The sequence below is a fragment of the Marmota marmota genome, unplaced genomic scaffold (assembly GCF_001458135.2).
Source record: "Marmota marmota marmota unplaced genomic scaffold, marMar, whole genome shotgun sequence".
Classification (NCBI taxonomy): domain Eukaryota; kingdom Metazoa; phylum Chordata; class Mammalia; order Rodentia; family Sciuridae; genus Marmota; species Marmota marmota.
The window spans coordinates 28,421,766-28,436,654 of NW_026000057.1; the positions used below are offsets into that span (position 1 = coordinate 28,421,766).

The following is a 14,889-nucleotide window of genomic DNA, read 5'->3' on the forward strand; positions in this document are numbered from 1 at the left end:
TACTTACACACTGACTTGTGCAAGACCCAGGGCCAGAGTAGGTCTGAGTTTGCCCCCCCAACCTGGGAGCCTAAGTCTAACCCACTTTCATCTTGGGACACTACCGTCATCACCATAGCCTTCCCCACACAGTACTCCCTAACTTTTTGACAGTAGACAGGGCCTAGAAACACCTGAATCTCAGAGCAGGCATCCCAAAGAGAGTGTGAGGTCCACCCTTTCACCCCATCTCTGTAAGATATTGCTTTCTTCTTGGGACACTTTTTCAATATTATCTTGAGTTACTTGGCTATTGCTGCCACCACCTTTAGATCCAGTAGCATACAATGAGGGACACTAGCAGAATCTGGAAGCCCAACATCAAGGTGAGGTATAGACAATCTGAATGGGTACTACAAGAATATAGGGAAGAAACTGTAATATCTCAGATCCATGATGCAAGAAAGAAAGACACATAAACAACATGAAAAAACAAGGGAGGAAAGTGCCCCAAATGAACCCAGATACTATAATAAGAGAACCTATGGACAGCAAAGTTGATGAAATGTCACAGAAGGAGTTCAGAAGATTCATAATTAAAATGATTTGTTAATTAAAGAATGACCCCAAAATAGCAAATACAGGCAAAAATTGATCACTGCAACAAAGAGATAAGAGGGAAAATATAGGTAGCAAAAGATTACTTCAAGAGAGAGGTAGAGACTCTGAAAATAAAAACAGTCAGAAATCCTTGAAATGAAGGATACAATAAACCAAATAAAAAACTCTACAGAAATCATCACCAACAGACTAGATCACTTGGAAGAAAGAACGTCAGATAATGAAGACAAAGTATACAATCTGGACAATAAATTTGAACATACAGTGAATAAAGTTAGAAACCATGAACAGAATATCCAAGAATTATGGCACAGCATCAAAAGACCAGATCTAACAGTTATTGAGATAGAGGAGGGCACAGAGATTCAAACCAAAGAAATGCACAAGCTCTTCAATGAGATCATATCAGAATATTTCCCAAGCATGAAGAACAAACTGGGAAACCAAATACAAGTGGCTTACAGGATACCAAATGTACAAAATTACAAGAGATCTACACCAAGCCACATTATAATGAAAATGCCTACCATACAGAATAAGAACAGAATCTTAAAGGCCACAAGGGAGAGGAATCAGATCACATATAGGGGGAGACCAATTCGTATCTCAGCAGATTTTTCAACCCAAACCCTCAAAGCCAGGAGATCATGGAACAAAATATACCAAGCTCTGAAAGAAAATGGATGCCAACCAAGAATCTTATATCCAGCAAAACTAAACTTTAGATAGGATGATGAAATAAAAGCCTACCATGATAAACAAAAGTTAAAAGAATTTATAACTAGAAAGCCTGCACTAAAGAACATCCTCAACAAAATAGTCCATGAAAAGGAAATGAAAAATAATTATGAAAAACACCAGAGGGAGGTATTACACTAAAGGAAAATCTATTTAGAGGAGAAACCAAGTAATGTTAAATACCCAAAATAATACAAAACATGTCTCAATAATAACCCTGAAAATTAATGGCCTAAATTCACCAATCAAAAGACACAGACTATCAGATTGTATATATAACAACAATATGCTGCCTCCAAGAGACTCATATCATAGGAAAAGACATCCACAGACTGCAGGTGAAGGGTTGGGGAAAATCATACTAATTACATGGACTGTGGAAGCAAGCAGGGGTTTCCAACCTCATATCAAATAAAGTAGACTTCAAGCTAAAGTCAATCAAGAAGGATAAAGAAGGACACTATGTACTTCCCAAGGGAACCATACACCAACAAGACTTAACAATTATAAATATAAATGCCCCCAAATAATGGAGCATCTACATTCACCAAACAAAGTCTTCTCAAGTTCAAGAGTCAAATAGACCACAACACAATAATTTTGAGTGACTTTAACCCACCTCTTTCATCACTAGATAGATCTCCCAAAGAAAACTGAACAAAGAAACTATAGAACTCGATAATACAATCAATAACTTAGACTTAATTGACATATATAGAATAGTTCATTCTTCAATGAAAGAATATACCTTCTTCCCAGAAGCACATGGATCCTTCTCTAAAATAGATCATATACTATGCCACAAAGTAACTCTTAGCAAATAAAAAAGTAGAGATACCACCCTGTATTCTATTAAATCATAATGGAATGAAATTAGAAATAAATGATAAAATAAGAAATAAAAGCTACTCCAACACCTGGAAAATAAATAATATGCTACTGAATAAACAATGGGTTGAAAAAGACATCAAGGATGAGATTAAAAAAATTTTTAGAGGTGAATGAGAACACAGATACAACATATGAAAATCTCTTTTTTTGAAAAAAATATTTTTATTAGTTATGATGATCCTTTATTTATTTGTTTGTTTATATGTGGTGCTGAGAATTGAACTCAGTGCCTCACAAATGCCAGGCAGGTGCTCTACCACTGAGCCACAACCCCTGCTCAACATATAGAAATCTCTGGAACACTATGAAAGCAGTTCTAAGAGGAAAGTTCATTGCATGGAGTTCATTCCTTAAAAGAAGAAAAAGTCAACAAATAAATGACTTAACATTACATCTCAAAGGTTAGAAAAAGAAAAACAAATCAACAACAAAAGCAGTAGAAAACAGAAAATAATTAAAATCAGGGCTGAAATCAATAAAATTGAAACAAAAGAAACAATTGAAAAAATTGATAAAACAAAAAGTTGGTTCTTTGAAAAAATAAATAAAATTGACAGACCCTTAGCCATGCTGACAAAGAGGAGAGAAAAAACTCAAATTACTAACATATGTGATGGGAGACCCAACATGGCGGCAGGCGGGGAGGCAGCACTTTCAGTACCTCCTCATTAACGGGGTCAGAGAGACGCATTAATACACTTAGATTCTACCTGCTGAAAAACTTCTAGCAAAATTCCACTGAAATGAGACCTGCCGGGAATTAGTAAGACTAACATATGTGATGAAAAAGGAAATATCACAAGAAATTACAGAAATACAGATGATAAGTAGAAATTAGTTTGAAAACTTGTACTCCAATAAAATAAAAAAAATTGAAGGCATTGATATATTTCTAGAGTCATATAATTTTCCCAAATTGACTCATGATGATATACATAATTTAAACAGATAAATTTTAAGCGATGAAACAGAAGATGTCATCAAAAGTCTACCAACCAAGAAAAGCCTGGGACTGAATGGATACACAACCAAGTTCTACAAGACCTTTAAGGAAGAACTAATACCAATACTCTTCAATTTATTTCAGGAAATAGAAAAAGAGAAAGCACTTCAAAACTCATTTTATGAGGCCAATATCACCCTGATTCCAAAACCAGGCAAAGACATATCAAAGAAAGAGAACTTCAGACCAATATCACTAATGAACATAGATGCAAAAATCCTCAATAAAATCAATAAAATTCTGGCAAATTTAATACAAAAACATATCAAAAATATCATGCACCATGATCAAGTGAGGTTCATCCCAGGGATACATGGTTGGTTCGACATGTGGAAATCAATAAATGTAATTCATCACATCAATAGACTTAAAGAGAAGAATCATATGATCATCTCAATAGACACAGAAAAAGAAGTTGACAAAATACAGCACCCCTTCATGTTCAAAACACTAGAAAAAATAGGAATAACAGGAACATACCTCAACATCATAAAGGCTATTATGCTAAGCGCCAGGCCAACATCAATCTAAATGGAGAAAAATTGAAAGCATTACCTCTGAAAACTAAAGAAGAAAGGGATGCCCTCTTTCACCACTTCTATTTAACAAAGTTCTTGAAATACTGGCCAGAGCAATTAGACAGATGAAAGAAATGAAAGGGATACACATAGGAAAAGAAGAACTCAAATTGGCACTATTTGCTGATGACATGATTCTATGCCTAGAATACTCTAAAAGTTCCACCAGAAAACTTCTAGTACTAGTAAATGAATTCAGCAAAGTAGCAGGATATAAAATCAATACCCATAAATCAAATGCATTACTGTATATCAGTGACAAATCCTCTAAAAGGGAAACAAGAAAAACTACCCTATTTACAATAGTCTTAACTAAAATAAAATACTTGGGAATCAACTTAATGAAAGAGGTGAATGATTTATATAATGAAAATTACACAATCCTAAAGAAAGAAGTCAAAGAAGATCTTAGAAGACGGAAAGATCTATCTTGCTCTTGGATAGGCAGAACTGATATTATCAAAATGACCAAAATACCAATGACATACCTCATAGAAATAGTAAAGCAGTTATAAAATTCATCTGGAAAAATAAGAGACCTAGTATAGCTAAAGAAATACTTAGCAGGAAGAGTGAAGCAGGTGACATCACTATACCAAACTTTAAACTATAATACACAGCAATAGTAACAAAAACAGCAAGGTATTGACACCAAAACAGACTGGTAGCCCAATGGTACAGAATAGAGGACACAGAGACTAACCCACAAAATTACAATTATCCTATATTAGACAAAGGTGCCAAAAATGTGCATGGGAGAAAATATAGCCTCTTCAAAAAATGGTGCTGGGAAAACTGGAAATTATATGCAACAAAATGAAATTAAACACTTATCTGTCACCATGCACAACACTCAACTCAAAATGGACGAAGGATCTAGGAATTAAACCAAAGACTCTGCATCTAATAGAAAAAAAGTAGGCCCTAATCTCCATCATGTGGATTAGGCCCCAACTTCCTTGATAAGACTCCTTTGGCACAAGAATTAAAATCAAGAACAAATAAATGGGATGGACTCAAACTAAAAAGTTTTTTTCTCAGCAAAAGAAACAATCTGTGAGGTGAATAGCGAGCCTACATCTTTAGAGCAAATCTTTACTCCTCACACATCAGATAGAGCACTAACAACCTCTAGTAGGCTATATAAAGAACTCGAAAAACTAAGCACCAAAAAAACAAATAATCCAATCAATAAATGGGCCAAGGACCTGAACAGACACTTCTCAGAAGATGATGTACAGTCAATCAACAAATATATGAAAACATGTTCATCATCTCTAGCAATTAGAGAAATGCAAATCAAAACCACTCTAAAATTTCATCTCACTGCAGTAAGAATGGCAGCTATTATGAAGATAAAAAAACAATAAGTGTTGGTGAGGATGTTGGTGAGGATGTGGGGAAAACGGTAAACACTTCTGATGGGACTGCAAATTGGTGCAGCTAATATGGAAAGCAGTATGGAGATTTCTTGGAAAATTGGGAATGGAACCACCATTTGACCCAGCTATCCCTCTCCTCGGTCTATACCCAAAGGACTTAAAAACCGCATACTTCCTAAGTAGGAAGGAAGTATGCATTTTTTTGAGACAAGGTCTCACTAAGTTTCTAAGGCTGGCCTCAAACTTGCAATCCTCCTGCCTCAAGCTCCCAAGTCACTGGGATTAGAGAATAAACCACTGTGCTTAGCTCCTGCCTTGTTTTTTTTTAATAATTAAATACCTCCACAAGTAATACCCCTGATAAAAACATCTGAGTATTGTAATTTCCCATGTTAGATGACTAAATTGTACTAAATATAACTTGAAAATATTTCACATCATGAAAAGTTACATATTTTAAAACATTTAATATAAAAAATACTTAATGTTTGTAAAAAATTTGAAAACTACTTTTGTCATATATGGTTTTAGATAAATAAAATATAAAAGCTTTAAAAAAAAACCACATACTACAGGAACATAGCCACAACAATGTTTACAGTTGCACAATTTACAATAGCTAAACTCTAGAACCAACCTAGGTGCCCTTCAATAGATGAATGGATTTAAAAAATGTGGCATATATACACAATGGAATATTACTCAGCAATAAAAGAAAATAAAATCATGGCATTTGCAGGTAAATGGAGGGAGTTAGAGAAGATAATGCTAAGTGAAGTTAGCCAATCCAAAACATCAAATGCTGAATGTTTTCTGTGATATAAGGAGGCTGATTTATAGTGGGTAAAAAGGGGGAGCATGGGAGGAATAGACAGATTCTAGATAGGACAGAGGGGTGGAAAGGGAAGGGAGGAGGCATGGGGTTAGAAATGATGGTGGAATGTGATGGACATTATTGTCCAAAGTACATGTATGAAGATACAAATTGGTGTGAATATACTTTGTATACAACCAAAGATATGAAAAATTTTGCTCTTTATGTGTAATAAGAATTATAATGCATTCTGCTGTCATATAGAAATTTTTAAAAATTAATTAAAAAAAGAACACAGAAAGACAAATACCATATATTCACAATCATTTATAAAAACCAATGAGTCAACTTTGTAGATACTTAAATAAAATTAACTAAGAAAAAAGAAAGAACAGTAAAAAAAATTAATGCAACAAATTTTAAAATACATTTTTGTTCAAAAACAAATTGAATATTCCAGGAGGCTATAGATATTAAAGTGAACACATGAATTTATATCCCACTATTGAATTTATGCATTCTCTGAATAGTGTTGTGAATCCCTAATATGCATTTTTGTGACTCTTTATGTGATTATTTGTATCTCTAAATTATTATATTCTATAAGAAAATATGCTAAGTATAACAGATATTTCTAAGCAGTTGTCACAACTGTGTCACACATACTTTTATTACTAACATGAGTTTTTAATGCTTATCATCTCTAAAAAATTGAACTTGTTTTCTTATTCATTTTTATAGTAAGTATATTCAATCAAATTTAACCTAGCACAAGCTTATTTCACTGAATAAATCATTTCTATCACCCCTTTAAGGCACATTCTATTTCCCTCCTACACTGTAATTAATATAATTAATCTACATTTTATTTCATCATGTGTTACACAACGTGCTCTTTCCACCTGGTTTTCTTTATTTGAGAAAAGCAACCTTTTATTTTGGTTATGTGTCTGACGACAGAGCTTTATTTCATTTTCTTTTGTATACTGCTTTATGCTATCAAGTAAAAGAAAACCTTTCTATTTTATTTTCCTTGAAAAGATACAGTCATGATATTTTAAAACCCTACAAAAAAATTTTTAAACTAGAACATATACAATGTTGATTTTGTTGGTAGTAAAATATTTCACATTTTTATGTTATATGAATATTTTGACTGCAATTATAGACACACTGAAATTTTAAGAAATCTGAAATTTATAAAATATATTTTCTTGAAATACATTTTCATTTTGACTCACTAAAATTCAAAAAATATTTCTACTAAAATAATCATATTACTACTGGATTAAATGATATGTCTTTCTAATCTGAGTGCTAGAATTTTTATGCTAAGACTACCTATAAAATTATTAGGAAATAGCTAGATAATATTTCATAGCAAATAAAATTCTATAAATTATTCTTAGATCTTTGCTATTTCTGGCTCAAGACTGAGAAAGTAAAAGTATACTTCAATAAATAATTCTCTTTATCTACCAACTGGGGCCTTCCCTCTCCTCCCCTCTTCTTTCTCTCTCTCTCCCTATCCATCTCTCTCTCTCTCTCTCTCTCTCTCTCTCTCTCTCTCTCTCTCTTTCATACACATGTACCTGAATCATTGAACTATGCATACAGACACATAAATTAATGTTAAATACCAACTGATTTTAGAGTGCCACTTTATTGTGATTATTTTAAAAAATTCCCTAAAAGAATAATCAAGACATTTACCTATGCATTGATTTTTATATTAGTAACAGAAAGCATACTCATTCTTTCACACAAATATGAACTCAGTATAGTACTACCCTTGCTTTTCTAGATTACTCAGATAAAAGAAAACAATCAAAAATAATTATTTATTTCTGAACTTAATCACTACTATTCCAGGCAAATACAACAGAAGACTCAGTTCCTAGGGAGTGAAACAGAAACTTAATGTATAAAGAAAAAAATCCCTTTGGCAGGAACTTGTAGAAAAAAAAGAAATCAATCTTTCTGACTTATTAAAGAAAGGGACTGAATAGCTGAAAAATACATTTATAAAAAGAGAAAGCATATAAGTATATAGTCAGTTTTCTTATCTAAGGTAGCTTCTGCTTTAATTCTCACAATACAGGTTAAATGTAGTATTAATATGATAAACTTAAATAAATATTAGAACTATATTGTCTTAATTTTTAATAAGTAAACATGCTAGGCATAGATTCTGTTAGGGCTCAAATATTTGTTATTAATGGTCCCTTGATATATGTGACTTACTGTCCACATATACGTGCACTACAATGGATATCACCCAAAAAGGTTTAGAACTTACTCCCCACCCCATCATAATATAATGTGATCTCATCTGAAGTCCCTGCAGCCCCTGATGGCTGAGAAATATGGCAAAAAATCACATAACACAGAAAATAGTTTTGAAGAGCAGAGGCAGGACGGCACTTTGACCTTAAGGGTAGAGTTCCATGCTGGAAAGACAGCCAGAGACCCTGTTTGTTTTATTTATATGGGGGAATTTCAAAGGGTTTTCTTTAGAATGTTCTTAGCCGGTTGAGGTAGGAGGTGGGCTGTCCAGTTCCCATTGGGTCACAGCCAACACCAGAGCTAGGAGATCAGTGCCAGTCTTTCCAGTTTAGCTAAGACTGTCAGCTAAGACTGAAGTCATATGCATTGTGTAATCCATCAAGTGGAAAAGTGGAAGGGACCACAAAATAGTGTACAATGCTAGACCAAATCTCCTTGCTCAAGGCCAAGTGAAGATGCTAAATAGCTCAGGAGTTGTTTCCCATAACATGATTTATCAGAAAGGAAATTCTACAAAGAAGTCATGGGAAGTTTGATAAAATTAAATAACCAAATACACTTATTTCATTGGAAAAAAAAATACTTGTTTGTCTATCTATCTATGCATACCAGGGATTGATCCTTCAGGTCTTAACCACTGAGCTACATCCCCTGCCCCAGTTGTTTTTCTGCCTTAGCCTCCCAAACTGCTAAGATTATATGTGTGAACCACTGCATACAACAGGAAACAAATTTTAAAAAAGAGTGTTATGTATACAAAATGATAAGGATATAATTTCAATTAATTAAAACACATGTCAGTATATCAGAGTACATGATCTCCAAGTTAATGGAATCTATGAAAATCTCCATAAAAGTACAGAGCTCAGATTCAGATAACAGTGCCATAAACTCTTTGGGTTTTGTAGATTATATTTATATGCTCCAGTATTTACTGTGGGATTCGTGTATTGAAAGAAAGTCAAGCTAAATGGATTAGTGATTTTAAAAAGGATAATGGGAATAGCTAGTTATCTTCAAATATTCATGGGACATTCACTGGGAAAATGCAGAAACCAAATGAACTGCTCCAGAGAACTAGAAAAATAGAATGTTGTGGGGGAGGATAATTGTGTAAAATAAATAGCCTGAAGCAATTAGAATTGTAAAACATCATTATATAAAAATATTTACAAGAAAGATGAGGATAAGGTGACTTCCAGGCAGTCAGAATATTATAAAAGCAGGAAATTAGCATGGCTTTTTACATTTCTTAATATATTGAAAGCTATAAAATATATAGGTAATGCCAGGATAAAGGACACATCATGTTTAATCTTTATTTTTTAAAAAAAAATCATAACAGGAAATTAACATAATGTCCTACGTGGTAACTTCTAAAAGGCAGGAAATACTTATGATCAGTCTAGAGTTCAGTATCCAAGAGAAAGCAGTCATACCATACATAATGCCAGGACCTAGGTCTTTACATAAAGTGGTAAATATTGGAGGATAGAAGGGAGTTGAGGGAGAAATGGAATTTATAACTGGCAATGCAAACTTACATAATTGACATGAGTTTTCTTATTCAGTACTTACTTAAAGTATGGTCTATAGAGTGCTTCTCAAATCTTCATGGGCAAACATTCAACTAAATGCATTGTCAAAAAAAAATTGACTTCTAATTCAGTGGCCTGGGGAAGATCCTGAGATTGTTTCTAAAAAACAAAATCCCAGGTGATGCTGATTCTTCTGATTCTTGGACTGCATTTTGAGCGAAAGCTTAGACAAATGGAATTTGAGACTCTTTTTTTTCTAAGTTAGAGTAAACTAAACTATGAATCAGTACATTTAAGGGAAGGCATACAAATCTCCATGAATTCTAAAATTTGAGAAGCACCAGAGGAGGGTTGGGGAAGAGAATTACCACCAATAAGCAGTAGCTGTTTTTACACATAATTCCTAGGCGTTTTACACTTTAAGAATGTCCTTGATGTTAACTTTCACAGAATTTCATAAAATTAGAAATGTAGCAGTGATATTGCAAAATGATTTACTCAGGGCACTCTACCCCCTAGGGATGGCCCTAAACCATTAAAAACAAGTTAAGTGGTAGAAATTGAGTGGAAATAAGTTTCAAATCCTCAGGAAGCAAAGAGGTTAATTAGCAGGGTTAGTCTAGGGTCCAGAACCCCGTGTCTTTTATTCAACACTTTTGTTAATGATCTGGAAAAAAAAAAGGTGAAGTTTAAAATTTGCAGAAAAAAAATTCATTTTAATTTTCTTAAGATTAGGGAAATTGGTTGAATTCCAAAAAGTTCTAACAGCATAAGAGAATTAAGAAACACAAAGGTTGATAAAAATCCATTTAAAATATGTAAAGCCAAAACACTTTTAAAAAATAAATTCAAATTACTCATACACATTGATGAGCTCTGAACTAAGTGTAATTTTCTCAGGAATAAGATTTATGTATCTCTTTGTACAATTCAATGAAGACATTCATTCACTACCTAGAGGCAATAAAAATGGAATGAGATATTAAACCATATTAAAAGAGGCCAGAAATAGGACACACATAGTATAATACCTCAAATTCTGAATCAATAATATCTTTTTATTTTAACTATGGTACTATAGTAGTCATCTTAGGTCACCTTTTTGAAGCTATATGGAAAAACAGAAGAAGCAAAGCAATGAGAAATCATTACACTCGTAAGGAAAATGAGGCAGTCTTTATAATAAAAGGTTAAAGGACACATTTAATAGAGAAAGGGAAAAATTAAAATGATATGTAATAGTATATAAGATAATGAATATCAATAACAAAACCAACCTATATTTCTAAAGACCATCTTGTGGTAATAGAAAAAATATAATCCAATTATATTAGAGGGTAGACAAATATTATAGATAAAATGTGTATTGATTATTAATGTCTTTCTATGAAAATTCCATTGTAAAGGGTACTGTAATAATTTATAACTCCCTTCATAAGTGGTATTATAAATAAAATGACAGAAAAAGATTAGGAATTTAAAAATGATGGCCTGTAGGTATATCTGAAGATGATATGAAGTACATTAAATAATATGATCAGTTATAAGTAGGAATATATTTTTTTCTTGACTGTTCCTATATTTTGCAGTATAGAATAGGCAAGGATGATGAAGGGGGAAATGTTTGGTGTATTCAATATGACAAGTAGGGTTTATCTAATTCTTTACATCATATAGTCCAAAAACATAAGACCTTTTAAAGACTCATTTAACATGTATTATAAAGGAAATATAAGTTAAAATTAAGTAGATATTATTGAAAAAGCCTAAGAATTTATAAGCACTCATTGAGTAAGCATTATATTCTATGTGCCAGTACTTGTGCTAGGTGCTAGAAATAAACTAATGAACAGAAAAGACATCATCTCTGATGTCATTAAACCAACCCCACAGGCAGTTATACTACAAAGTTCGAAATGAAACAACAAAGTATATAAGTATATAGTACTATAAGAACACATAGAAAAGATAACAAATTTAGGGTATCATAAAACTTTCTGGAAAACCCATTTCCTAATATAAGGGGTCTTGAAAAACACACACACATACACACATATAGATCTTAATTATAGAAAGTCCTTTGGTTATAAATGGCAACATAGACTGGGGATAGAAATGAGGAGAAAGACTGAAGCCTGGGAGTTTGTACAGTTTCTGTGAGATAAATGATCATGAGTAGAGCTGATTATCAGCATGAATAAAGAAGCTTAATGAAACATTTAGTAAGTAAAACCATCAAGTTTCATTGATTGAATAGTAGGGTTGGTAGTGAATAAAAAGGACAAAAAACTTCTATTTTTATTCTTATTTTTTTTTAAAGAGAGAGAGAGAGAGAGAGAGAGAGAGAGAGAATTTTTTTAATATTTATTTTTCAGTTCTTGGCGGACACAACATCTTTGTTTGTATGTGGTGCTGAGGATCAAACCCGGGCCACATGCATGCCAGGCGAGTGCTCTACTGCTTGAGCCACATCCCCGCCCAACTTCTAGTTTTAAATTTGATACCATTTGCTCAAATAGAAAATCAAAGTGGAGGACAAATTTGGGGAAGAGAAAAGGTTCAGAGATATATTGAGTTAGAGTTTCCAGCAAGTACTCCCAAGAGAGATGTTAGTGGGCAGTTAAATATATGATACTAAAAGTCAAGGAGATTTCATTCCATAATTAAGCATGAGAAATATGTGTAAAGTCTCCTCAGCAAATTTTTCAAAATGAGATAAGAAAGTAGATTAGAAAAGTCTTTAAAGCATGGAGTAGAAAAAATACCCAGATAAGAGAAAAACTATTAGAACATGATATTGATGTGATGGAAGCAAAAGACAAAAAATGAAAATGAGGGAACATCAGCATGGCCACAGTGATAGAGAAATTTATGATTTTCACCATAATACTGGCTCCATTAAGCAGTTATCTAGTTTGTTTGGTTCACTGCTATCTTCTCAATAGTTTGAGCCAAAAAGAATAAACAATGAGGTATTAAAGAACAAACTCTTTGTTGTTATTTGTCTTTCATCCATTTTGAATCTATAATTTATATTATTCATTTAGACCTTAAATTCTTACAAACAGAATACAAAAGAGAGTCAGGGAGATATATATCAGGTAAAAAGGACCTGTTGTAAGAGGGACATTATATGCTCAAAAAACTGAAAGGGAACTGTAGAGATGGAATGCAGAAAACACAAGGATGAATGAAGAGTGAGCTAGGAACCACTAGAAGACTCTGAGTTGGCTTAAAGAGATCATCACTCTGGACAAACTGAATTGAGAGGTTATAAGACATCTAGCATATGACTTTACTCAGGATATGAAATAAAATATGTTCAAATATGGTATCATAGATGACTTTTATGGTGAAGAGATCAGGGTATAAGTTTAATCAATCACTGCTATTTTTCAACTGTGACTTTTGTATGTTATTTAGCCAATCTCAATCACAATGTCTATCTGTAAAGTATAAGAATATGTGTGTGTATCACCATAGTTATGAGAATTAAATGAAATATTATATTTCCTATATATATTTAGTTCAACAGCACAATGTGTAGAGCTAGTTAAAAATAAATAAGGCAAGAACAAAAATGTGAATATTTTGCTAAAATTAAAACTTGACTATATCAAAGTGGATGAAAGTAACTCCAAAATATCCTTTTTTATCTTATAATAAATATCTCTTAAGACCCTAGATATAAAGAAATATTATTGACTTTGGAGTATGGATACATAGGTTTAAGACCTAGCATGACTCATTAGTATATGAAGATGGAATGGGTTGAATTGTGGGCCCCAATGTCCATCCAGAACCTACGAACAGACCTTATATGGAAAAAGGTTCTTTGCAGATAAAATTAGGAATGTAAAAATAATCTTAGATTAGGATGATATTAATAAGAAAACAAGGCCATGTAGAGACCAACAGAGAAGAAGGCTATGTATGTGAAGATGGAGAAGGATTTTGGAATTAAGATTCTTCAAGTCAAAGAATTCCAAAGCCACTAGAAGCTGGAAGAGTCAAGGAAGCGGAAGAGGAAGAAAAAGTTCTTCAAAGCTCTGAGTGGGAATGTGGACCTGCTGACTTCTTGATATCAGACTTCTGGCCTCTAGAACTATGAAAGAATAAATTCCTATTGTTTTAAGCTCCCAAGTTAGTGGTAATTTATTGTAGCATCCCTAAGAAAATAAAATGGTATATTTATGACTTTGACCTACAGTTTAACCTATATGAACTTCAATTTCCTTCTCAATAAAGTACTAAAATTATATCCTGTCACATAGGGACATAGGGTTGATGCACTGATTAAATGAAATGATGTATATAAAAGTATTTTGACTGCTACTCATTCTTAAAGATTTATGATGCTTTCTAATCTGTGGTATGATGTCTTTAATAATTGTTTGGGGGTAGAAAGATATAAAAAAAGAAAGAATAGTGCTTTAATGTTTGTAATATAGTGGGGGACAGATCTCATATGCCTAAGAAATAAGCAAAGAAAAAAATAAAATGCATTATTTGTAGAACAAGACAGTTTATATATTTCAAATAAATCCTGGGCATATTTGGAGTGATAGGATTACAGAGAAGAATGCTTTGGGTTTGGAAGTTCTGTTTAGTAAAAATGTTTTGTTTAGGGAAATCTTGCAATAGTTCTCTATTTGCCACCATGTACACAATGTTACAAAATGAATAGTCATAATTACCTATGTTATTAACAAAGGTTTCTATGACTGTACAATAAATGTAGTAAATAGAGTAATTTTGAAACAATCACTTTGCTACATGAAAGAAGGCTCTCAATTTGCTCAATCATTGCTACAAGTAAATACCACACTACACCATTTCTGAGTTTTTACTTATAATTTCTTCTTAAAATGTGGTTCTGTAATCACCTTTTTTAGCATCTGCTATTGATTTTTCAATTTGCATTAGGACAAAACAAATTTCAATCTCCATTGAATGTCTCCATAGGAGACCTAAATTCTTCTCTCTGCTCCCTCATGAATGACTATGTGATTATAGTTATTACTATGCAAATTTTAACTTCAAAATGATGAACTCTTTT

The 14,889-nt window shown here is 32.7% G+C and overlaps 1 protein-coding gene across 1 annotated transcript in view; it reads right to left on the reverse strand.

Moving 5' to 3' along the window:
- Window positions 1–281: 281 nt before the first annotated feature.
- The window catches only part of Stpg2 (sperm tail PG-rich repeat containing 2), a 460,291-nt gene continuing 445,683 nt past the window's right edge, over window positions 282–14,889 (reverse strand). The window contains exon 13 of the mRNA XM_048813857.1: window positions 282–392. Coding sequence (XP_048669814.1) covers window positions 282–392 — 111 coding nt within the window. The remainder of the gene's footprint in view (window positions 393–14,889) is intronic.